The sequence below is a fragment of the Leopardus geoffroyi genome, chromosome C3, assembly GCF_018350155.1.
Source record: "Leopardus geoffroyi isolate Oge1 chromosome C3, O.geoffroyi_Oge1_pat1.0, whole genome shotgun sequence".
NCBI classification, from domain to species: domain Eukaryota; kingdom Metazoa; phylum Chordata; class Mammalia; order Carnivora; family Felidae; genus Leopardus; species Leopardus geoffroyi.
In genome coordinates this window covers 37,124,813-37,151,441 of record NC_059338.1, presented here as the reverse complement: position 1 = coordinate 37,151,441, position 26,629 = coordinate 37,124,813, and the positions used below count along the sequence as shown (strand labels likewise).

The 26,629-nt window shown below is 43.5% G+C and overlaps 1 protein-coding gene, 1 long non-coding RNA gene and 1 pseudogene across 7 annotated transcripts in view; 2 read left to right on the top strand and 1 right to left on the bottom strand.

Moving 5' to 3' along the window:
* Positions 1-26,629, top strand: part of KCNH1 (potassium voltage-gated channel subfamily H member 1) — a 381,062-nt gene that overhangs the window by 246,692 nt on the left and 107,741 nt on the right. For all 4 annotated transcript variants that reach the window (XM_045452431.1, XM_045452432.1, XM_045452433.1 and 1 more), the window contains 2 exons: positions 17,009-17,208; positions 23,907-24,159. In XM_045452431.1, coding sequence (XP_045308387.1) covers positions 17,009-17,208; positions 23,907-24,159 — 453 coding nt within the window. The remainder of the gene's footprint in view (positions 1-17,008; positions 17,209-23,906; positions 24,160-26,629) is intronic.
* LOC123585727 lies at positions 518-1,336 on the top strand (annotated as a pseudogene).
* Positions 5,799-13,073, bottom strand: LOC123584841. 3 transcript variants are annotated; one of them, XR_006705703.1, is made up of 4 exons: positions 12,908-13,073; positions 9,751-9,821; positions 6,317-6,511; positions 5,799-6,058 (listed from the first exon to the last, which is right to left on the bottom strand). It is a non-coding gene; the product is annotated as an uncharacterized LOC123584841 (long non-coding RNA). The 3 variants fall into 3 exon arrangements; XR_006705701.1 differs by lacking the exon at positions 6,317-6,511 and having other exon boundaries at positions 5,851-6,058; positions 12,908-13,058; XR_006705702.1 differs by lacking the exons at positions 5,799-6,058; positions 6,317-6,511 and adding an exon at positions 7,154-7,364 and having other exon boundaries at positions 12,908-13,059.

The window sequence follows — 26,629 nt, the reverse complement described above, 5'->3', positions numbered from 1 at the left end:
CAATTATGGATGTCACCATTAGGCTGGAAAAATTGTCTTTCTGTCTCTAAGAACATGAGAAAGGCCAAGTTTTTATCATCACGAATAGACCTGGTGTATTATCATCCATTTCAATTTTTCTATCTAATTCCATAATCATAATTCATAATCATAGTCATTTCTTGGAGATCAGAGGGCCTTCCGCATCCATGCAGTCTTGCTTCTTGTCTGACTCCCTCATTTGGTAGGTTTTTTTTATTCAAAGAAAGGCAGCAGCAGCACGAGGCCAAGGCAAGCCCGCCACCACCCGCCTCCAAGAGCAGTGCGGCCCGTGGCCGGGGGCGGCGGTAGTGAGACCAGCGCTGCTCTCCCGCCCCATTCCCTCCGCGGTTTCTCTGCTCGCTGGAGTCGCTGGGTTCCCCGGGCTCCGCTGGCCTGCTCGCCGCCCCTGACCGTCCGACGGCCCTCCCCACGCAGGCCTGGACGCCTGTCACCCCGCCGCGGAAAACAAAGTGTGAAGAGTGGGGAGCGGGGAACCATGGACGCGAAGAGGAGGCTCCAATGGAGATGAGGAATCAGACTCCCGCAGCTGTTGGAAAACTTGTCCCCGACAATGGCAGATCAAATGGTGGGAAAACAGGCTGAACAACTGAATTTGTGAACTTAGACTTGCTCAGTGTCATAAACGCAGGCTTGATTTCAGTTTCAGATCTCCAACAGATACTTAAATGGAAAAAGCTTGAGCTTAGTGACAATAGCGTCTTTGGAAGTCTGGACAAGTTAGCAGAAAATCTTTCAAATCCCACACATCTGGACCACAGTGGCAATACACGGCAAAATATCAGCACTGTGGAACCTCTGAAAAAGCGGAACTGCCTGAAAAGTGCGCATCTGTTTAACTGGGGTTACTAGTCTGAATGACTAGGGAGAGACTATCTCCCCCAGCTGACCTACCTGCATGGCTATGGCCAAGAGGATGAAGAAGCCCCTGGCTCAGAAGCCCAGGTGGATGCTGTGCAGGAAGGGGATCAGGGCAAAGGGGAAGATGAGGACAAGGATGGTGAGGAGGAGGAGTGTGATGGCCAAGAGGGTGACGAGGAAGAGGAGGGTGGAAAAGGGGTGACGATAAAGATGAAGTGAGTGGGGAGGAAGAAGACTTTGGACGTGATGGACAAGGTGATGAGGATGAGGAGGAAGAACGGTAAGAAAGCAGGAAAGGTAAGAGAGGAGAAGAGAAACTGATGATGAAGGAGAAGATGATGAAGACCCAAACGACCTGCAGGGAAAAAACTGTTCGGTATTGGTTGGACTGCTCACTGGTAGCTGTTTAAATGATAATAATAAAAGGTGGCTGTGATACCAGCCACAGGACACCCACCCACCCAGAGAGCCAAAGGATAGTCCCTGTCACGTTCTGCCTTCCTCCTTTTGGTCCCTCTTCAAAATCCACCATCAAGCTTGGAGACTTCGCTCCAACAAAACTGTGAGCACTGTTGGGTCTTTGTGTAAGACTCTTGCTGTAGCATGGGTCATTGTGGCTGGCCACTGACAGTTACATGAAGACTGTAACAGCATTTTTACTTTCTGTACAACAAAGAAGGTTTGCAAATAAAATCTTAATGTAAAAAAAGGACAATTTTCCACAGCAAAGAATTAGCTGGCCCCAAATACCAATGATGTCGAAGCTGAGAAACCTGGTATACATGTTCGGGGCATGGACTTTGTAATCCAGATTGTCTGAGTTTGAATCCAGCTCCATACTTACTAGCTGTGTGACCTTGGCCAAGTTACTCAACCTCTCTGTGGCCTGTCTGCAAATACGGCTAACCATAGCCCTTCCTCATAGGGCTGTGAAGGGATTTAAATGAGTCAGTATAGTTGGGGCACTGGAGCCGTATGTCCACACAGTCAACGTTTGTTTAAGAGAGGTGTCTGGTGCCGTGGCAGGGCGGGTTCCCAAGCCAGCCTGCCTGCGTGTGAATCCTTCATCTGCCACTTACCAGCTGTGTGACTTTGGGCAAATCACTTAAACATTCTTGACTCAGATTCATCTGTAAAATGCAGATAATAATAGTATCTGCCATTAAGATAAATTATGTGTGCAAAATGATTAGAACAGTGATTTACACATCATAAAAGCTGTGCACGTACCGGTTGTTATTATGACTCTTAGTATTTCTTTATTAAGTAAATATTTGAGCCTCCTGTGCACAAAGGGGTGGAATCACGTGTGTTACGGCTATGAGACTGCAGAGTCAAGATTAGGACCACTGACTCAGGAAAGGATAGCCCTGTCCGATATGAGAGTTTACGACTCTCTCTGCTCCTTGGCATTCTGTGTGGTAGAAAGCTGGTTAAGGGATGACCATTTGGGGTAATTATTACTTTGGAGGCAATGTGGAGAGAGGTGCTGTGACCCTACAGTGTCACTTAGCAACCAAATAATTCCAGTTCTGACTTTGAACAACTAAGATCACGGCTGGTTTCCAGTGAGGAAAATCACCAGATGCTAGAAGTACCAAGACCAGACTTGTCAACAATGGAGAAAGGGATTTTAATTTCTTTCTATTACTACTATTGGAAGAGGCAGTTCTTTAAAAGACATTTTGTGCAGTCGCTGTTCCATTTTGATTCACCATGGTGATCGTAGGGCCTTTTGAAAAATTTTCCTTTAGGTAGTTGTTTTGAGATGTAGAAGAGAAAGTCTGAGCTTTCTGTGAGCTTATAACTTTAGGTGTAGACATAAGTACTATTGGAAAATGAGCCCAGTTAAGGTTAACACACACTTGTCTAAATGGCTTTAAAAACTATGTGTTATATTAAATGGCTTTGTTAATTAGATTCTCTTTGATAACTCATATTGGAGAAATAGAAACTTAGGGCTCTCGTTATCAAGTAAAGCAAAACAGTGGGTTTGCAAACCTGCAAGCCAGCCTGTCTTGTTAGCCAGGAGTAACTAACTAAGCGGTTGTCTCTTTGCAATCAAGAACTCAGCAAGCACAAAATAAGTACAAGTAGCAAATTATTTGGAGACCTTTCCAACCTGTGTCTGACCTTCTTGATTCGTTTGCAGAAGTAATTGCTGTGGAAATTGCTGTGCTTTTATCTGTGGCGCTATTAAAACACTGGTTGCAATGAGGTGGTACAGACTGCTTGGTTAATGGGTTACCGTGGAGTGGGAGCCGTTGTTTCATTCGACAGATGAGAAGTAGCTGAAAATAACCTTCTCTCTCTCCTGTAAGAATTTTGCTTGTTAAGTGACATTCACCAACACAGCAGAGTTTCAGCGTGGTAGAGGAGTTTGTGCTATTCTTAGCAAGATATTAAGTGAGAGTTTTCAGGCTTTTCTTGTTATAAAGTAGGGAATGTATGAGGGTTTTATATTCCCTGGTTTCAGGGAATCTTTCTGTGCTCAGGGGAATAGCTGTCTGGCTTGAGAAGGAATGAGGACGTGGAGTTGGTAGGACATTCAGAGCCGAGTAGTCCTTTGCATCAATGTCCCACGTGTCATGTTACCACTAAGCTGTGGGATTATTCCCTCATTCTCTCCTGGCTTCACTGCCATTGCACTTTCTCGTGGGGTAAGGTCAGCTGCCTCCATGGCCTCATCCTGCTTCCTCAGTATGGCCCAGTATTTTTTCCCCCCTCCAACCAGCCTCCCTCTTGGAGTGGAGCATTGAGGATCCCTGTGGTATAAAGCAGCATTTCTCAAACTTTAAGATGCCTCAGAATCACCGGAGAGTTTGAAAAAATACAAATTCCTGGCTGTCACCCCCAAAGATTTTGATCCAGTAGATCTGGAGGGGGCATGAGAATTTGCATTTCTACCAGCCGCCCAAGCATGTGATCCTTGTGGTTTGAGACCACACTTTGTGAAGCCTTTGTGTGATATTACAATAGTATATTATATTGTGTGATTTATAATAGTAAGTACATATTTGGTGTTCCTCCCTGTTTCTGGCACAGAGCTCCTAAAACCCTTGGAATTTCTGTGCTGACAGCAATAAAGGTGTCCCTTGTTATGTTAATGAAGTGACTTTTGGAAGCACTTAAGGATCTGGGTTGGTTGCCTGGGGAGCTAATCAGGAGATTAGAGGGATGGAACTTTGACCCCCTCCCTTGTGTTACCCATCCCCCAGCCCCTTCCTGGGAGGGGAGAGGGGATGGACTTCATTCACCAATGGCCTATGATTTAATCAATCTTGCCTATGTAATGAAGCTTCCATAAGAACCCAAAAGGAGAGGATTTGGAGAGCTTACAGGTTGGTGAACCAGAACACTTCCAAATACCATGCCAGGCCCCAAACTCCAAGAGGACAGACGCTCCTTTGTTCAGGGTCTTGCCCTGTGTATCTCTTCATCTGGCTGTTGAACCAGTAATCTAGTGAGTGAACAGATTTCCTGAGTTCTGTCAGCTGCTTTAGCAAATTAGTCGAACCCAAGGAGGGGTTCACGGGAACCATTGTCAGAAGTACATGTAGCAATCTGGACTTGCAAATGACATCTTAAGTGGGGCCAGTCTTGTGGGGCTGAGCCTTTTGCCTGTGGAATCTGATGCTGCCTCCCATAGTCTCAGAATGGAGTTGAATTGTAGGACACCCAGTTGGTGTCAAGGAAATGGCTGTAGGGTGTAGAAAAGGCCCACCGACACCATAAACCTTGCACTATTGAACCTGAGGGAACTCTCCTCTTTGGGACAGTTTCTTCAATAGTTAGCCAATACCAATTTCTGAGCACCCACTGAATGCAGAGGAAGATGTCCCTGAAGTGACCACCACAATTCCTGCACTCCAGAAAGTATTCTGTTTAAAGAATGGCACAAGCCTACATATCACAGCAGGATGGAGCCACTGAAAGCCAAGAGCTGAGGGGACCAGAGTCCAGGGGTGATGAATGGAGGGATGTTAACACTGGGTGGGTGAAGAAAGAAAACTAAGATTTATTTTGGATCCCCCCGCCCCATGCCAGCATTGTGGTTGGCATTTGTTGTGTTAATTCCCTGAATCTTCACAGAAATCTGAAGGGTGGAGATTATGCTCTCTTTCATGAATAAGGGACCTGAGGCTCTTATGACTCGAATTGGTGGTGTCAAGGCCAAGGGCAAGCCACCCCAATATGAGCCACTTTGGCTGAATATTATTTTGAGCATAAGAAGACAATCAACACCCTGTGGGCTCAAGAGAAGCTTTCGCTCTTCTCTTAACTGCATAGGAGAATCTAAATTGGGGGTCTTTCTCAGAATAAGGGGTATTAGTAGAAATAAATCTTATCTGAGTGATCCATCTATATGGCAGGAGAAACATCAAATTATCAATTATCTGCTCTCCTTATCTCCCTGTGAAGGAGCTTTCCTCTGGAGTCCCAGACCCCTGCCCCCTTCTCCATAGTTCAAGATGACATCTATACCTCATTTTGCCTGACTGTCTTTGAAATTGCCATGTCTGTGTGGATTCTCTGTATGCATGCTTTTAAATTTGATTTTGCTCCTGTCAATCTGTCTCAAGTCAATTTGATTCTTGGTCCAGCTCGAAGGACCATGAAGGGGATAGGAATTCTTGCTCCCTGACAGTGGCAGAGTCAGTAGGGTTCTTACTCTTCAGAGACCAAGTTATTTTCACTATACCATGTTGCTTCCCAGCACAGCACATGACACTCCTGAGTATTCAGTTAATACTTGTTTGTTGAACGAAGGCATCAGATAATTAAGTTAATGGAGGAATGTTTCCAGGAAATGATGACTCTGGAGATGGTCCTTAATCATCCTACTATTAATTATTGTTATCATCTGTTGAGCATTTGATATGTACCAGGTACTGTGATAAGCATTTTCTATATATTATCCCACCTGTTAAAAAGTAAACTATAAGGCAATTATTAACTCCATTCTATATGAAGATATTTAAAGAGGAGGAATGATTACCCTAAGGTTGGTAGTGGAACCAGGTCTCCCAATTGCGGCTTTTTGTCTTCAGAGTACAGGTTTCTCCTATACCAGGTTGATCTGCTAGCATAACAGTTTCTTTTTTATCTTCCCATTGTTACTACTCATTTCTTCCCAGACAATGAGATAGATTCATAGCTATGGATTTCAAATCACAGGAAATAAGATTCTTAAACTTAGTTGCCAGTTACCATGCCAATATAAACATTATCCTCACACCCACTCATCATTATCACATTAGAATAAGCAAAAGCAATAACAGCAGCAAAGACCAAAAATACTACATGAACAAAATTAGATGTGTTGCTGTCATGTGGGCCAGATGATATGCAATGAGGACTTCAGTCTGGTTCCCAGGCCTTCCTCCCTACCCCCTCTGCCTTCCTGCACGCTTACGGTTCTTCATTCCTTCCCGATCTCTGAATAGCTTCATTCAGAATCAATAGTATTTCAGATGATGTGTCAAAGCTCTTGGCATTGAGGGATTTTTGAGATTCCTTTGAAGCCCTCTGTTTTTGCATGATGAGCTTGATTTAAATCATCTCTTTCTGGACTCCAGTATTTTCCTCTAATGATAAATTTTGAGTCCATCTATGCAATTAAAAGATAATAGTGCCCACTCAGACTAATGTTCCAGGTTACCATCTTAACAAAATGCTGTCTGATGTGTGCGTTCTGACATTTGACTCCAGGACGATAACTGAAAGAGACGATAACATTGAAGATCTCTTTGTTCCAACTCAGTACTCTGGGTGCTTTCCCCCAGTGTCTCGTTCCCCCGGATAACCCAGGGAAGTGAGCAGGTGTATGTCTTTTGTCAGGCTGACGGAAATGGAGGGAAAAAGAAGTAAAGTAGTTTGCCTTGGGCCACACAGCTCTAAGTCGCTGAGCTGGAATTTGAACCCAAGAGGGTATAACTCAGAAGACCCCATCTTCTGCCTTTATCAGATAATTTTGTTGGTGCCGAAGTCACTGGGTTCACCTGTCATAATTTGCTGGGCTGTTCCTAACAAAGAAAGCCAAGAGATTCCATTTGTGAGCTCTTCTCTGCCTTTTTTCAGTTCTACTTGCTGTATCTCATTACTGTCTTAGAAGTGAAAGGATATCTGTGGACTGCTTTGAGCTCCCAGTGCCAGTGTTGTGTGTGTTAATGATTTTTACCCCCAACCCACCAGTGCAGCTATATGATTTAATGAGTGGCTCATCCTAATCAGATGGCTGGCTAATGGGGAATTAAGGATCATAAGACTGGTGGTTTTATTCTAACGGAAATTCATATAACAGTCATTTTCTTCAAAAAAAAAATGAAGAAATTAAGTCTCATTAAAATAAGCAGTAAGGCATAGTCTTAATGGATATTGAATTTGAGGCACTATCTGGTTTAAAAGCAGGGATCGGAAAGGGCTTCTGCTTCCTTGGTTTTTCCTGTTGGCATCTGTGAGATCTGGGGGTGGTGGGATAACCAGGGTAGGAGTAGAGTTGAAGAGGAAAAGGGGTGGAGAGAAGGAAGGAGGGAGGGAGGAAAAAGAAAGAGAGAATGTTATAATCCATTTTCTGGAAGTGGGCTTTTTATAGGTAAGCAACTCTTTCCTTTTGGTCTGTCTAAACCTACTCTAAATAAAGAAATTGGTGAATAATGTAACCAGCCTTGATCATGAAGAACAAATCAAAACCAACATTTATGTCCACAGAGTTTGACAACATATTCTGAAATGAAACCTGAATCACACAAGAGGATAGAAAATCATAGTACTGTGCTTTTCAAAGTTCCCAGCAGTAACAGTATCACCTGGGAACTTGTTAGACATATACATTCTCTAGGGCCCACCCAAGACCTACTAAATCAAGAAGGGTCAAGGGTTCAGAACTGTATAAAATGCCCTGCAGTTATTAGGACACCCACTGAAACTTGAAAGTAGGTGATTTAGTAGAGTATGGCATTGGAGTCAGAGAGACCCTGAGTTCTGACCTCCCTGCATGCTGTTTCTCTGATTTTGGACTTCCGTTTCCTTTTCTGCCAAATAGTGATGGTACCCTTCTTTAGGTAGTGTTGTTTTTTATGATTACTACATTGCTTTGAGCTCTTGAATTGCTGGCTTTGAAGATTTGGAAACTATTTTTCAAATTTGTAGGGGTCACTTTGTGCCAAAGCCAGCAATTCCTAATTGCCTTTGCAAACCATTAGTATTATTGTCAGTAAACATGGCTAACTGAGCACATACATTTACATCTATCTGATCACTCCTGAAACCCCTCTAAAGAAACAACAAAGGAAAGGTCTTTTTAGGGCTTGGAACCCATAAGCATAAAGAGCCCTAGAGTAGGATAACAAAAATTTGAAAGCTAGAAAGCAGTTATTGACTTGGCAGACCAAAGAGAGATGAACCCTGAGGTGACAGAGGGGATATCTAAACAATAATTTGTTTTACAGCAGAGCTGCCCCAAAAGCTCAGACATTAGTGGCAATAAGTGCCATTAGAAGTGAGAGTGAAGGAGGGTTAAGAATAGGGCTGATTGAAAGTTTGTTTAGGAAGCATTTAGACCCCAAGATATCCTTCTATGAAGCTGGGTTACTACCCCTCCTCCACTCACAGAAGCCTTGTGTATTCTTGAAAGAGAGTCTCTGGGCTGGGAGACAACCAGGGACATAGGAAGGCAGAGGTACCACAGGACAGCAGGGCTTAGGGGGAAGTTTATCTACTGAATGCTGAGACTTTCAACCTCCCTACTTGTTTGCTACATGCTGCGAGCATTCTCCAGACAAGAGATTGAGGACTTCTCTAGGAACTCAGAAAAGTGCAAAAGGACAATCCTAACGTTGATGGCACCATGGATTCTTCAATACAAACTCCAGCCAGGTCACCCTATCATGAATTCTCACAGTTGAACCCCACTCATACACACAAAGGCTCTTGATCACTTTTTTTTAACTCCTCCTCTAAAATATGAGCAGGCATCTAAGATTACCATATATTTCTAATATGAAAGGCAGGCAAACATAAATAAATGAGGAAACAAAGACCAAACAGGGATAAGAAAACTTAAAACTATATCTATTGTTGATATCCTCAGAAAATAAGATATTAATGTCAATGAAACAGAACAGAATTGCTGTTTAAAAGCAACATTTAAAGAACCAGAAACTGGGGCGCCTGGGTGGCGCAGTCGGTTAAGCGTCCGACTTCAGCCAGGTCACGATCTCGCGGTCCGTGAGTTCGAGCCCCGCGTCAGGCTCTGGGCTGATGGCTCAGAGCCTGGAGCCTGTTTCCGATTCTGTGTCTCCCTCTCTCTCTGCCCCTCCCCCGTTCATGCTCTGTCTCTCTCTGTCCCAAAAATAAATAAACGTTGAAAAAAAAAAATTAAAAAAAAATAAAGAACCAGAAACTGATGGAAATGAAAAGTATGATAGTAAATGAAAATTAAATAAAAGGAATAGGAGATAAAAATTGAAGAAGTCTCCCATAAAGTGATAGGAAACCAGGGAGAAAAATAAGAAAATTAGATTAATCTAGGGGCCCAGCATCTGATTAACAGGAGATCTGGGAAGAAAGAGTAGAAAATGAAGAGGAAGAAACCATCAGGGAAATAACCCAATTAATTATGTAACTAAACTACTAACTATATAACTAAACTTACTGTCATATTTTTCAATATGTACATAAATCAAATCGTTATTATACACCTCAAACTAATAAAGGTTATATGTCAGTTATATCTCAATAAAACTAGACAAAAAAAAAAAGATGAGACCAAGAGAATCTTTTACCAATATGACTTTGTAAGCCTACCTTCATTTTTAAGAATTCTCTTTTCAATTATGATGTTTTTACCTGATTTGTCTCTTGCATCAATACTTATTCCCTCTGTGTATTCATTCAGCCCATGCTCTTTTAGTCTTTTACTGTATTCGGCATAAAAGGGGAGAAGAAAGATGTCAGAGATGTCGTAGCCGTATCCATATCAATTCATCTTCCGTGACCACTATGTTCCCATCATTGCCAGATGGAGTGGCAATGTGATAAGAGCTAACAAAGGCCTAATGACCTTCTGCGGAGAATCAAGAGTATAGAAACAAGAATGGGTATGAGAGTAGAGTCTTCTTTAAATTCTGTTTTAATATATCGTTTGGAATCCTGTATGAACAAAGTTAGTTTGGATAAACCCATAAACTATCAACAGAAAGCAATAATTGTTAAATTATTAAAAAAAGAAAAAAGACATTAGTCCTTTAACTCTAAGGTTTGATATACCTGCAGAAGTAGTTTTTTTTTTTTTTTTTTAATTTCTTTTTTAGCCTTTTTGAATTTAGGACTAAATTATGCTCTGCAAGTTTATTAGAAGTTGAAGTGCATTTTCCAACAGGAGTAATTTTGTGAGTAATGACCAATTTCCTAGAGAAGCCCACAAGTCTGTTTAACCCACTGCTTATTAAAAGTATGTGGGTGACATTCTAATGGCTCTGCAGAAGCCAGCCACCCAGAATGCCAGGGACACCCTGCTGATACAGAGGTGGGGTCTTCACATCGTCACTGCCCTTTGTTAGCAGGCAGATGAGGTCCTGCCTCTGCTTCAAGAACCTGGAGTAGACGTCCCAAAGACACAGAGATGAGAGATGGGGAAGCGGTGTGGCTAGTGGCTCTAGATGGGGTGGGGTGGGGGGTGCTAAGGAGACCTGGGAGCTAGAGAGCAGGTTAAGCATAAACAAAGAATAACCAGGAACTTAGGACCTGAGACCTGTTAAACACACTTCTTATTTCTAAACTCACTCCTGCAGTGTCTCTTTCTGTTCCACTGAAGATCCTCGAGATTGAACTACCTACTTTACTTCCTTTTCCATTGCCCTTAATTTGTTGCTTCTAACTAGGGTTTCCCTCCGTCTTGGGTTCATAAAATAGAACGGTCTCTCAATTTTCCCTTGGCTTTTGAGAAACTGTGAAGAATTTTATTTTAAGTGATTAAAAAAAACTGACTAGAAATAAAAATTGTCCTTATTATGCTTATCCTTCTGTCACCCCATCCACCACTGTCACCACCCTCCATGTTTACTTTTTTCTTTGCCCTTCCCTTCCCTTCCCCTCCCCTCCTTTACCCTCCCCTCTCCCCTCCCCTCCTCTCTTCTCCCTCCTTTTCTCTCCTTTTTTCTCCTCTCCTCTCTTCTTCTTTTCTTTCAGTTTGATCAGCTGGAGGCAGGTCTAGGAAGGAAGGAAGGAAGGAAGGAAGGAAAGAAAGAAAGAAAGAAAGAAAGAAAGAAAGAAAGAAGGAAAGAGAGAGGAAGGAAGTGAAGTAACCCAAGAAAATTTCGTTGAAATGAAGGCCATAAGTTTCCAGATTAAAAACCTAGCACAATGGATGAGACCTGAGCCAACAATCAGCAAAAGGCACAGCACTATGAATTTTCAGAACATTGTGGAAAAATAGTTTCTTGTCAGAAAAAATAGGTTCAGTATGAAGGATAAATGATCTGAATGCTTTTGACTTCTCAACAGAAAGAGAAGACAAGGGAGATATGCTTCCATCGAGAAATGAGAGAAATGATTTCTCATCTAGAATTCTACACCCAGCTCAGGTATTGAGTGTAAGAGTAAACATTAGGGCTCAAAATTTTTGCTCCCATATACCTTTCTCAGAACACTATTAAAGGATGCCTTCTACGAACAAAAGTGAGTAAACCAAGAGGGTGGAAGATCTGAGATACAGGAATCAGGGGACCTAACTCAAATAAGTGAAACCACTTCTAGAATGCTTAGGGCAGAGACACCCACGGCTGGTGATGGAACAGTTCAGAAGCCTCCAGAAGAGATTTTTTTTAGCTTCTTTTTTTCCCTAAGTTTATTTATTTATTTTGAGAGAGAGAGAGCATGGGAGGGTCAGAGAGAGAGAATCCTAGGCAGGCTGTGCACTGACAGTGCAAAGCCCAATGTAGGGCTCAAACTCATGAACCGTGAGATCATGACCTGAGCCAAAACCAAGAGTCAGACACTTAACCTACTGAGCCACCCAGGTGCCCCCAGGAGAGATTTCTTTATGGAAAAGAAATTAATAGGCTGACTAATATATTTTCATATATTAAGAAGAGACTTTGTCTGTGGTAGAATTTGGAGTCAAATTAGAGATAGGTAAATTAAGCAGATGAAAATATCATTAGCTACAGGGAAAAGGAAAAAACTGTAGAAAAGGAAAAGTAACATGAGTATACTACATGGCTTTGCTGTGAATATCATTCATCTAGTTACAATAATATCAGCACAGATAATTATGGAACCAAGATGATGATATAACTATGTTGGAGGATGGGGCCATGGGAAGAGGTGTGGGAAAGGAATGTGAGATGGGAGGGGAGTACAGGTAAGGAGCTAAATTCTCAGAGGACAGTGGATAATTCCTAAAACTGAAATATCAGGACATGGTGATTTGAGAATGACATTCAACAATGAACCTCAACAGCAAAAAAACCAGCTAACACAATGGAAAAATGGGTACGTCTGCAGAATAGGAAAGTGGGTGAAAAGAAAGAAGGTCTAGAGGAGTAAAGATTTAAAAAGATGTTTTGGCCACTTAACTCTTTAGCCTATATGTATGTGTATGGATACAAAAATAAACGTGAAAATTTGAAAAGGGAAACAAAAATTTTTGCCAGCAAGTTGTAATTAAGGGCCAGAGAATACTGTTTTTATTTCTTTGGGTGGGACCCAGGGCTCTTGCTATGATACAGTGTTAACTCTAAACTGCTCAAAGATAGAGTGCCTGGGTGGCTCAGTTGGTTAAGTGTCTGACTCTTGATTTCAGCTCAAGTCATGATCTCATGGTTTGTGAGATTGAGCCCCGAGTTGGGCTCAGTGCTGACAGCATGGAGTTGGCTTGGGATTCTCTCTGTCCCTCTCTCTGTGCCCCTCCCCTGCTCACACACACACATGCTCTCGCTCTCAAAATAAATAAACTTAAAAAAAAAAAAAACCTGCTCAAAGAAAGAAAGAAAACTGCTCTTACCCAAATCAGCATTTTGCTTTGGGACTGGGAAGGGTCTTTCCCACCATGGAGGGGCCCAGCTGTTTCACATTTAGAGTCATCCAGGGAATCCTCAGAGCTGGGGGGTTCTGTTATGCAGGGATGTTCCAATCTCCTTCTCTTCCCACATCACAATCAAATATCTATTCAAGTGAAATCTGGACTTACACGTCATCTTTCCCAGTTAGGCTGTGAGTATGTAAGGTATAATGCTTTATAGAGAGATATTAATAAATAAAATGTGTGCATGAAAAATGTATAACCTCACTTCATACAAAATTAGAGAAGGGGCATTGAGAGCAGAATTATCCATTTTTAATAGTAATAATGTTTCTGATAGTAATAATAATTGAATAAGGCCCTCCTGAGGACCTTCAACCTTCTAGAATGTCTCAGAAGCAGACTGGCACGAGAGCAGCCCTGGGCTGTAAATGATAGATGTGGCATTGCTGCCTTAATTGACCAGCATATGCCGGTGTCTCAGACCTGCGCCTTGTTCTCAAATCATGGACAAGAGAGCTATTCTTACTGTATTGATTTGGTGTAACTATATTTTTAAGCTCAAAATTAAATTAATTTTCTAGCAGCCATCTCGAGAAAGGCACCTCTTAGTCTTCATGCATGACCTTTGGTTCGTTGTGGACCAGAAAACAGAGCTGAGCCAGGAATGCCATACAGGCTTATTGAGTTAGAGTCAGACTCACTGGGAACAAGGCAGCTAGCCCAGGCCCTGGGAGGCCGGTTTTGAGCACACTTGGTGATGCAGGAGGCAGGAAGCGGGAGACCTGACCCTGTTGTGTCTGAGGTTATTTATGAGCTTACAAAGGCTGTGACTGCATTATTCAGGCTTTGACTACTTTTGCTTTTATCAAGCTTCTTTTGTTCAGATTGGTATCACTCCCTGGTACATTTCTAGAGCTGGCAGCACTCTTTCCCATCCTCATTTGTGTCTTTTCAGGTGGAACTTGGTCCTCAGTTTCTTAGGCAACCGTATCTGGCACTGGTGGACGGATTAACTGAAAATTTCCTTCCCTAACATCCATATCCATGCCTTTCTCTCTTACTCTTCCCTCTCTTAGTTTTTGGCTAAGCCTGAGTAAGATCATTTGAAAGAAATTATTGTGGCCCCTCCATGCGATGGGATGGCATGCATCAATAAAATGGAAGGAACCATTGATACATGCAACAACATGGATACATCTCAAGGGCATTTTGCTAAGTGTAAAAGGCCAATGTCAAAAGGCCACATAAGTGATTCTGTTTATATAGTGTCTTTGAAATGGCAGAATTATAAAAAAGGAGAAGAGATTAGTGGCTGCCAGATAGAGTGAGTATAAAGGGGGAGCACAAGAGAGGTCTCTGCAATGATGGCACAGTTTTTGTATTCTGTGTGGTTCTAGTTACATGAACCGGCACGTGTGATAAAATGACACAGAATTCTACGCATACTTCATGGCAGTGTAAATCTTCTGGTTTTGACATTGTGCTCTAGTTCCATGAGATGTCACCAGTGGGGAAACTGGGTGAGGGGTATACAAGATCTCTCCATACTGTATCTTTACAGCTTTCTGTGAATTTATAATTATTTAAAAATAAACTGTTTTTTTTCTTACAAAGAGGAATGAGGTATTCATAATGAACAATATGGATGAATCTCAAGATAATTATGCAGAGTGTAAGAAACTAGTAAAAAAATAGTACAAAAGAAAAATATAGACAAAATGGACTACATCAAAACTAAATACTTTTATGCTGCAAACAATGCCATCAAGAAAATGAAAAGACAACCCACATGGTGTGAGAAAATACTTGCAAATCATATATCTGATAAAGGATTTGTATCCAAAATATATAAAGAACACTTACAACTCAATAAAAAAAAGACAAACAACCCAACTGAGAAACAGGCAAGATTTAAGTGGACATTTTCTTTAAAGAGCAGATAAGAATGACCAGTAACCATATGAAAAGATGCTCAGGTCATTAGCCATCAGGGAAATGCACATGAAAACTACAATGAGATAGCAATTCTCACTCACTAGGATGGCAGTAATCAAAAAGACACATGGGGCACCTGGGTGGCTCAGTCACTTAAACATTCAACTGTTGATTTCAGCTCAGGTCATGATCCTAGGGTCGTGGGATCAAGCACCATGATGGGCCCCTGGAGGCTGCTTAAGATTCTCTTTCTCCTTTTGCCCCTCTCCCCCCTCTTGTGTTCTCTCTTTCTAACAAAGCAAAACAAGACATTTGGAACTCTCATACACTGCTGTTGGAAATGGAACACAGTGCAGCAGGGAAAAGAGTTCCTCAAAATGTTAAACATAGTTACCAGATAACCCAGAAATTCCACCCCTAGCTATATGCCCAAGAGAATTGAAAATATGTTCATGCAGAAACTTGTACATGAGTATTCATAACAGCATTATTTATAATAGCCAAAAAGTGAATGACCTGGATGCCCATGAACTGATGAATGGATAAATGAAATATGGCTTGTCAATATCCTTGAAGATTATTTATTCAACAATAAAAAGGAATGAAGTACCAATACATGTTGCAACATGGATGAACCTTGTAAACACTGTGTTAAATGAAAGGAACCAGCCACATAAGTTCATATCTTGTATTATTTAATTTATTTGAGAGGTCCAGAGTAGGCAAATCTATACAAACAGAAAGCAGATTACTGGTTGTCTAGGGCTAGGGAATTGGGAGGGAAATGAGGAATGACTGATAATGGGTATGGCGTTTCTTTGGGAGGGGGATGAAAATATTCTAAACATAGATACAGTGATTGCACAACTCTGTAAATAACAGCCATTGAATTGTATACTTTAAGTGAGTGTATTTTAGGGTTATGAATTATATCTAAATAAAATGTTTAAAAAGAGTATATATTGTATGATAACGTTTATAGAAAATTCTTGAGAATGCAAGCTAATTTATGGTGACAGAAAATATCAGCAATCACTTGGGAATGGGAAGGATTATAAAGGTCCATGACCCAACTTTTTGGGAAGTGATGGAAATGTTCACTAATTTGATTGCGGTGATAGTTTTATGGGTGTATACATATGTCAAAACTTATCAGATTGTATACTTTAAATGTCCAGTTTATTATATGTCAACAATAACTCAATTTTTTTTTAAAAAAAGCAGAGCAAAAACATGTGTGAACTTCACAAATAAGTATTTATCAAGTTTTAAAAAATAATTTGACAGATACTTATCGGGTACTGGCATAGTGGTAGCTCCCGGGGATACAATAGCAAGAAAAAGATGGGTCCAGCCTTCAAGCAACCCATACAGGCACAAGGAAAGAAAGCAGCATATAGTTGCAAAATGGTTTATATACTATTTCCAGCTGTGTAGAAATATGCCTGGGGAGTCATGGTCACCTTCATGGGGAGGCTTCCTGGAAGTGGTGGCACTTGAGCTCAGCCTTCAAGGGCAAATGGGAGTTAGAGGTAGAAGGTGGGGTTTGGTGATGATGTAATGGTCCTCTTTCCTGACACCAATGTAGGGGGAGCAGTAGGAGCACATGGTATGTACTTGTATCTCAGAGGAGACCTGATTTTATGCTCGCCATGTGAAAGCTGTGCTATTTTCCCCAGGAGCCATATCACAGTGGATTATTATATTTACATGTACCTTAACAATAAGAGTGAAACAAAGCTATAAAGAACATCCTTAATTGCGCTTGGCAGACTTGCTGTTATTTAATTGTTTGTGATGATGGATTCGGGGTCTGTCCTTGCACTACATTGTTTCCTGTGTGAAAGCCAAGACTAAATGTTTCATTCACCTCCTGTCCTCGGCAGGTAGCATAGTACTTGGCACAAGAGGAGCTTGAAGAAGATTACTTGCCAGTAAGTTAGGAATTGGGCTGATACAGAATAACATATTTGACTGGTGGCCTTAGGCATGGCTCAAACTTTTTGAGGTTCTTCTGCAAAGGTCAGGACAGTCTGCCCTAGGTGGAGGGCAGCTCTGGCCATTGGCCTACTCTGGACAAGTTGAGCATTCTTGGGTCCTGGTTCAAGGACCACTCATGTGTTGTCTCTTGTCTTCCTGCTTCAGCACTTCTCTATGCCACCATCTTTGGGAACGTGACGACCATTTTCCAGCAGATGTACGCCAACACCAACCGGTACCATGAGATGCTCAACAGTGTTCGAGACTTCCTGAAGCTCTACCAGGTGCCAAAGGGCTTGAGTGAGCGAGTCATGGATTATATCGTGTCTACCTGGTCCATGTCCAGAGGTATCGACACAGAGAAGGTAAGGAGGGTGACAAGCTCAGGTAGGCCCTGTGTGTTGGCTTTCCCAGAGAGACCTGAGGCACTCCTAGGGCAGTGGTTCTCTAACCTGGCTGTGCATCAGAATTCATTTGGGTAGTTTGGGGTTCCCACATCCTACCTCCAGAGGTTTTGATGGCTTCCAGCTCAGCTTTGCTCAAAGACCAGCAATTAAGAGATTCGGAGCCTTTATTTAAGAAACTAGAAAGACAGCATGTATCTCTTAGATAAGAGAGGAACTGGAAGTCTAACTTATATGATGATAAGACTCAGGGCCATCCAGAGTGAGGTAATCGTTGTGACTACTTTTCCTTTAGCCTCGGGCTCCCAGATGGCACAGCACTGCCACTGATTCCGTCTTTATTCAAATTTTTGATATTTTGTTCATCGTGGATTTTTTTTGCATGAATTCTGATTTTTTGAGATATTGTATTAAACTATAATTTATCTTGATTACTGAGTTTTTAGCTTGAGACTGTTGCTTCACTGCAGTCTCAGCTCTGATGAGAATCCTGTGATTCGTGGTCATTAAAAACAGATTCCCAGCCTCTATCCCAGATGTATGAAATCAGAATTTGGTGGAGGGGAAGGTTTGAGGAGAAATCTGCATCTTTAACAAGTGCCCAGGTGATCCTATTCATCAGATGAGTCTGGGGAATACTTACGAAGGGCTTGCGCCTTAGTCGTCGTTGGCTTGAGCAGAACATCGGACATCTCTCTAAGGCTAAGGTATCTGTTTTCCTATCTGGAAAATGGAAACAGCAGTAAATCCCTATTTTTCTCTACGAGTTGCATGATTCTAGATGTATTTCAATAAAGTGAAGAAAATTTGGTGGCTGGGAAGAATACAGAAAAGGTATGGTGGGTTTCTATTCATTTAGGAATTATCTCCTGTGTATATTTTCTATAAGCAAAAATGTAATCCTATGTCCATTTTTCTCTGCTTCTCAGTGTTTTCAACCACACTTCTCTTTTTACTGCCAATCTCTAAGGGCTTGGGGAATTCTGATTCCTTTCATTGTTAGAATAAGAAAAACAGAAATATAATGCTGTTGCAGAAATATAACACATTCAAAGCCAAATTCAACTGGCTTTGGATCAGCTATCCTTGCTTCTGCTCTTCCTCCGTTAGCATAGTTAGTTGAGAGTTGACCGTTTGAAAGGAAACCTTGAACTCAATTGAACGGATTCCAATTTAAAAGGAATGATCGTTCGGTTTTGTTGAAGATCTGCCATAATCACAACAGCAACATAATAAGCATACCACCATAGCACCAGCTACCATGCCTTGAACACACATTAAGAACAGATACTTAATGGGGCGCCTGGGTAGTTCAGTTAGTTAAGCATTCGACTCTTTTTGTTTGTTTTTATTATCTTTTTTAACATTTATTCATTTTTGAGAGACAGGGCATGAGCAGGGGAGGGGCAGAGAGAGAGGGAGACAGAATCTGAAGCAGGCTCCAGGCTCTTAGCTGGCAGCACAGAGCCTGACGTGGGGCTCAAACCTACGAACCATGAGATCATAACCTGAGCCTAAGTCGGATGACTAAGCATCTGACTTTTGATCTCAGGTCAGGCCTTGATCTCAGGGTCATGAGTTTAAGCCCCATGTTGGGCTCTGTGCTGGGAGGGAATCCTACCTTTAAGAAAAAAAAAAAGAGGGGTGCCTGGGTGGCTCAGTCGCTTGAGTGTCCAACTTCAGCTCAGGTCACGATCTCACAGCTTGTGAGTTCGAGCCCTGCATCAGGCTCTGTGCTGACAGCTCAGAGCCTGGAGCCTGCTTCGGATTCTGTCTCCCTCTCTCTCTGCCCCTCCCCCACTCACGCTCTGTCTGTCTGTCTGTCTCTCTCTCTCTCTCTCAAAAATAAATAAACATTAAAAAACAAACAAACAAGTATTTACCACGGTTTCCATGTGCCTGGCCCTGCATTCATGAGTCAGTTATGCTCTACAGCAACTCTGGGAGGGACCTACTGTTATTTCTACCCAAGAGATAAGGACACAGAGGCCCAATTAGTTTTGTTAACTGTCTCTGGTCGTAGAGTTAACAATGGCAAAGTCAGAATTTGAATCCAGTTTTTGTCTGACTTGGAAGCTTTTCCTACTATTACTTTTTTTTTTTTTTTTTAATTTAAAACTGTACTGGAGGGAAGAAGGATAAGAAGATGAGTCCAGATGGAGTTGCCCTCATTTCTCACCTAGGCAGAGAATCAGCCGGGCGGGTCTTAGTCTCTGGCTTTGCCAACCACCTGCCCTAACTGCGCCTGTTGTTTTTGCCTCATTCAACGAGGCACGTAGGTTCTGTGGGTGCCTGGCAGCTGATGGAGCAGAAAGGAACTTTGATCTCTCAGCCCTGGGGCTCCTTTCCCAGGGGCCAGGATGGCTTTGTAAATCTGGTTGTCTGGAAAGAAGCCCTTCCCCACCCGACTGCAGGGCTGGGCTGGGTGGCTACCCATGGGAGATGGCGCCTAGTCAGCATTTGCCCTGCCCCTCCCTGCCATCTCCCTTTCCTGGCGGGCTTTGGGATTTGCAGCAGGTCCTGCTCTAGGTGAAGAGGGAATACTGTGGCAACTCACTGCAGAGCCAGCCTGGCCTGGGTACCCCCTCTTCCTGGTGGGGGCTTTTGGTGGACGACTGTTGGGGAGGGGTCCGGTCTTGTGGTCCTAAGCCTGTCCCTGGTTCCCCTCCCCTCCATCCTGAGTCAGAATGGTCAGTGATGACCACAGAAGTCTAGGGGTATGTGGGGGTGGGGGGTGGGAGGGTGGCAGTGCTGGGCTCCTCTAGTTTGATCAGTAATTAGCTGGTGACCGTGAACATGTCGCCTGTCCCTCTGAGCTTCAGTTTCCATGTCTGTAACACATGAAACTAGATGCCTTTTAATACTAAGGCCAACCTCTAAGGCCCCTTTGGCTATGACCTTCTGGACTTCAGAGGCTCTCTCAGGCTGACCTGTTGCTCTGCTGTGGTAACAAAATCAGAAACGTGAGCTCACATGCACTGAGCACTTGTGTGTGTCAGGCATTGTACCAGGACTTTCCACACACCAGCTCATGGAATCTTCAGAATTCCGTACTCATGTTCAAAAATGAAGACTTGAGGGGCGCCTGGGTGGCGCAGTCGGTTAAGCGTCCGACTTCGGCCAGGTCACGATCTCGCGGTCCGTGAGTTCGAGCCCCGCGTCAGGCTCTGGGTTGATGGCTCAGAGCCTGGAGCCTGTTTCCGATTCTGTGTCTCCCTCTCTCTCTGCCCCTCCCCCGTTCATGCTCTGTCTCTCTCTGTCCCAAAAATAAATAAACGTTGAAAAAAAAAAATTAAAAAAAAAAAATGAAGACTTGGGAAAAGAAGCTAAGTATTGCTTCAAGTTCACACAAATAGTAAATGTTAAAGTCAGGAATTGAATCCAGGTCTGCCTGACCTTAAAGTCTGTTCTCTCAACCATGTATCTGTCCTGTCCAGCCTGGGGAGGTCCCATGAACCTCCGTGGCGACATTTCCCATTGGCCTTTGAGACCCTCAGGAACCAGCAGGGATGGTGTGTCCTAAGGACCAAACAGAAAGGAAGGTGCCCAGGAAGGGGTCTCCAGCTGAGAAGCATTCAGCTCAGAGAGGAGTATTTAGGACCCCTCTAACCTGCCCAGTGTAGAACCAACAGAAGAATGATGGAGATACCTGATGGCCACGACTGTCCGGATTTCTCTACTCCTGGGCTCCCTCTCCTCCTCACACGTGCTTTCCAGTGGCTCCGGGAGCAGTCATCATGAATAAAACATTGTCTCCATTCCAAGGCCTCTTTCACTTGCAGCCTCTGCCAGCAAAGCCCAGCCCAGGGGAAACCAAATATTTACAGGTGAAGTCACCTGGAGAATAAATCTTGGCTTTGAACTCCTGAGCACAGTTTTGACATGACATGCAAGTGTTCTTCACTCCCTGGTGTTCTGCTTGGGGAAAAGAGGATCCAAATTAAATCTGCATTTAACAGGAGTCTTGTTTTTAATGAGCCTCAAGGAGGGAAATACTTAGCAAGCGTTCATTCTAAGCCTTGGCAGTCTGAATTTTCCTCTGCCTCAGTCTGTGCTCTGTCCCTGTCTCAGAGATCCTGCTTACTTTCTCAGCATCCAGCCACCCAACAGCAAGAAGGAAGAGGTGCACAGAGCATGTATGGAGTCCCTTCCTGGGTCCTGCACTATCCCTGGGGAAATGTACCAGAAGATGTAATTTCATTTCATCCTCACAAGCCAATATGCATTTTATGGGAGAAACTGAAGGGTAGACCAGTTAGGTCACTTGGAGGGGAAGGAGCTGTGATTTCAACTGTTTGACCTCCTCTGTCCACTGCCTCACTTCCATGCAGAGTGCAGGGGCACCTGACAGGATGGGGTATGAGCAAAATTGTCATGGGCATGGTGAGACTTGGACAGAGTTTTGAAGGAGGCTGAGAAATTTCCAGATTCCAAGGGGAGCGCCAGCCACAGAGGCACATGGGTGCAGAGAAAGCAGGGAAGCAGGGAGGGGTGCAGGTACCCCAAGGGAATGTCTTCACTGAACGTGTTTGATTTTATGCCCCCAGCTTTGTTCACTAGGCTAGGATGGGAGAAAGGATTATTTTAAGAACACTCCTAAAGAAAAAAAAAAAAAAAAAAAAAAGAACACTCCTAAATTTTTCTGGAAAAGTCCATTTGAAGGCATCCTATTGTGTTACTTAATGCTTGCTATGTAAGGGGCCATGCAGTGGTTACTTACAAAATTTGGTCCAGGGAACTATTTCTCCCCCTAGAAAAGGCTGAAAAATTTTCCTTTCTCGAAAGAGAAGACCCATATGACCTCTTATAGTTCCCCTTTTGTCTTGACTTTCTAGATGCTAAGAGTCAAATTACAAGTGCATTTAGTTTGGGCAGCTACGCAATATAAGGAGTGGTTAGTATCTAAACTAGGCTGTGGACTCAGACTACCTAGTTAGAGAGCCCAGCTCTGCCATTTTCCAACTATGTAACTTTGGGGAGATTATTTATCTCCCCTGTGCCTCAGTTTCCTTGTCTGTATGATGATATAATACTTGCATTCACATCATAGGGTTATGTGAGGATTAAATTAGCTACTAAGTGCATGTAGCACTTAAAAATGTAAAATCGTTGCTGGATTTTACTTATTTGGTTATTATTTGTCTCTTCTCACCAGGTGGTAAGTTACACAAGGGCAAGGATTTTTGTCTGTATTGTACACCACTACATCCTCAGAGCCTAGAATGGTTCTTGGCATATAATAAGTGCTCAATAAATAAGTATGAAACGAATGAGTGACTTTAAAGCACTTAGCAATGCCTGGCACGCATTAAGTGCTCACTGATTATTACTTTATTTCTCTAAGCCACACCCATATTTAGTCCATCAGTAGTGTCAGTTCTGTCTCCAAAATACATTCTGGGGGCGCCTGGGTGGCTCGGTCGGTTAAGCGTCCGACTTTGGCTCAGGTCATGGTCTCGCGGTCCGTGAGTTCGAGCCCCGCGTCGGGCTCTGTGCTGACAGCTCAGAGCCTGGAGCCTGTTTCAGATTCTGTGTCTCCCTCTCTCTCTGCCCCTCCCCTGTTCATGCTCTGTCTCTCTCTGTCTCAAAAATAAATGTTAAAAAAAATAAAAAAAAAAATACATTCTGAATTAGACCACTGCTCACTGGCTTCCCAGCTAGCACGCCAGTTCGGGTCTCCTCACTTCTCACGGATGCTTCCTCTCACTTCTCACCAGGATGCTTGCAGCAGTGGCCTAACTCAATTCCATAACTCCGTCCTTGCCACCCCTTGGTCAGGGCCCTCTGTCTCCATCTGAAAATGTAGTTCCATCTTGTCACTTCCCCGCGTGTCATAATAATCCTCCAGTGTGTCCCCATCACACTCAGAATGAAATCAAAGGCTTTTCATAATCTAAAGTCTCTTCATGCATGCTTGGCATTCTCCCAAAATCTCATCTCCTACCAGTTGCCCCCCTTTCACATTTTCACATCTTTCACATCGGTTATTGCTTGGGTCCCCTCATAGCCTTTGCCTTTCTGCTGAAATGTTGTCTTTCACATGGTTCCCTCTGACATATATTGCAGGTATCAGCTTAAATGCCCCCTCCTCAGAGAAGCCTTCCCCAAATATGGATCTAAAGAGTCCCATATAGGGGTGCCTGGGTGGTTCAGTCAGTTAAGTATCTGACTTCGGCTCAGGTCATGATCTCGCGGTCTATGAGTTCGAGCCCTGTGTCAGGCTCTGTGCTGACAGCTCGGAGCCTGGAGCCTGCTTTGAATTCTGTTTCTCCCTCTCTCTCTCTGCCCCTCTCCCACTCACACTCTGTCTCTCTCTCTCAAAAATAAATAAACATTAAAAAATGTTTCTAAATAAAATTAAATAAAATTAAATTAAAAAAAAAAAAAAAAGAGAGAGAGAGAGAGTCCCATGTACTCCTAGCCCTGACTCTCCAGCCCTTCTTCTGAGCATTTAGCACGGATTTTTGTGGTCACTGCTTATCTCTCCCACAAGAATGTAAGCTCCATGAGCATAGGGACTGTGGCTGTCCTGTCCACCAGTGCATTGAAGAGGGCAGTCTAGCCCGGTGGGGGTTACTTCCGCCCCTGGAGTCCTGAGGGGCAACGGGATGGAGACCACAGTGAGGACCCTGACTCTGTTTGTTCCTGTGCCCGGCCAGGTTCTGCAGATCTGCCCCAAGGACATGAGAGCTGACATCTGCGTGCACCTGAATCGCAAGGTGTTCAAGGAGCACCCAGCTTTCCGGTTGGCCAGTGATGGCTGCTTGCGGGCACTGGCCATGGAGTTTCAGACAGTGCACTGCGCCCCAGGGGACCTTATCTACCATGCAGGAGAGAGTGTTGACAGCCTCTGCTTCGTGGTCTCCGGCTCCCTGGAGGTGATCCAGGATGATGAGGTGGTGGCTATTCTAGGTAAGTGTGTTGCTTTTGCTGGACATATACCTCTGGTGCCCAGGGTGGGCTTAAGCTACCGGAAAGCTCAGTGCCACTGCTACCTTCAACCAGGGAGAGACTGCTCCTCAGAGCAAGGTCAGTTGCTAGCGTCTATCCTACAAACAAATATTTCAGTGCCTGTTTTGTGCCAGCTGCTGTCTTAGGCACTTGGAGTATTTCAATGACAAAAATGGGTTTTGTCTTCAAGGGGCTCCCAGGCTACTAGAGGAGATGCACAAATGAGCAGATACCTGCATACAGTGCAAGAGGTATCCAACTCAGTGTTCCAGTGTCAGTAAGACTTTCTGGAAGAAATGATACCTAAGCTGAAACCTAAAGACTGGAGAGGAGAAGGGACAAAGGAGTGTCCTAAGCAGAGGGGAAAACTCATGCTGTATTGAGAGAGAGAGAGCATCCCTGTTGAGAGAGAGCATGATTCATTTGTAGAATTGCCAGTGTTTCCCCTTCAGCATGGCTGGAGCACACAAAACAAGAAGGCCCACAGGGAGAGATGAGGCCGGGAGGGAGCTAAGCCCTGGGCAGATCATGGCAGGCTCTGGAAGCCACGTTAAGGGACTTGGGCTTTATTTCAGGGAGCCAGTGAAGGGGTTTAAAGCAGGAGAGAGGCACAGTTGTATTTGAACTGTAGAAAGATGGCTGTCATTGCTGCTTGGGGAGTGACTGAAGGGGGATGGCTGGGGCAGCAAGATGAGGTTGGAGACATGCTATCCAGGGGCAGGTTGATGGGGCCCTGAACTGACGTAGTGGAGGGCACGTGCAGAGAAGCAAATGGAGTTGACTCATTTAAGAAGTAGAATCAACAGATGGTGGGTTTGCTGTGGGGGGAGAGAGAAGAGTGGATGGGGACTGCGGGATTTCTCACTTGGGTGACAAGGAAGCCTGTGTGCCACCCACTGTACTAGGGGATGTGGGAGGAGGAATGGGGCCATAGGGCGGCATGTTGGTATTTTGGCATTTTGAGCATCAGTGGCCTTTGAAGGATTCATCTGATTGCCTGAGGTAGCTACACAACAGCTCTTTACTGGGGACATGTCCACCTCTCTGAAGGGACAAGCCATCATAGTAATAGCCATCATTTACTGTCATCTAGTCTGTGCAGGCATTTTACATATGTATTCTCATTTTAGCCTTATGGTAACCCTACAAAGTGATTTTATTATACCCATTTTTAAAACATGTTTATTTATTTGAGAGAGAAAATCCGAAGCAGGCTCCACTCTGTCAGTGCACAGCCAAACTAGGGACTCAATCCCACGAACTGTGAGATCACGACCTGAGCTGAGATCAAGAATCAGACGCTTAACCAACTGAGCCCCCAAGGCGCCCCATTATCCCCATTTTGTAGATGAGCCAGTGAAAACTCCGAGAGGTTAGGGAACTTTCCCAAGGCCTCACAGTGGATGAGGTCCATGGAGCCAGCATCCTGGAGTCCCTCTGAGCCCAAAACCTGTACTCTGATCCATTTGGCAATACTGTAATCCTCACAATAATTTATGTAGATTGCCAGATACTGCTAGGAATTGTGGACATCTTTAATCCTTTACATATGATTTCTTAGGAAACTGAGGCAGGGAGAGGTTAGGTTACATGGATGTTAGACGTGAGATTCAAACTAAGAATACAAACTAAGTATCTAAGAATATATATATATATATATATATATATATATATATATATATATATGGCTCAAACTTTGTTCCTGCTTGATTTTGGAGTACATGATATGCAGCCTTCCTCTTGCTCCTCTGGCCGCAAGCCAACTTGCCCTCTTGATTACATTCTGCTCAGGTTAACCCAAGGATGATTTATATTCCTTCAGCATGAAATGGCAGATGGTCAGAGGGAGCCTGGGATAGAGACCGGGTGTGGGGTGAAAGTTGTAACTGGTTTTTTTGCTAAAATAAAGGTCTGGATTCCTGCTCTGCAGACAGGGTTATTCTGTTCCTTGCCTTCCTCATCCACAGAAAGCTGAGATTTTACTGCGGATAGGAACAGAAGACACAAAGGGTAAGGCCACTGCTTCTGGGAGTGCAGCAGGGAGAGGCCATTTATCCCTTCTTTTAATACTCATCTGTGTCCTGGATAGAGAGGACTTTCTATTGGAAATCACTGTTGAGATATTCACCTGGCTGAGAAGAAGAGTAGTGGCTAGTGAGCTCTCCTTTGAGTTGTAACTGGAATTGAATTTGAATTTGAATTGATCCTTCAGTTAAGGGCATCTTTCACTGATCCCCCTCAGTGAGAACTCACCATATGCCTTTCCAAGGAGTCTATGCTGGTGACTAGCACCATCCCCCTTGCATCCTCATAAGCAGAGCATCCTTAATGAGCTCAAACAGCTGCATATTCGGAGTTGGGGTTGGACACTGAGGCATGGAGATAAGACAAGATCTACCGGAGGGTTGAGGAAGACAAATGAATACTTCCC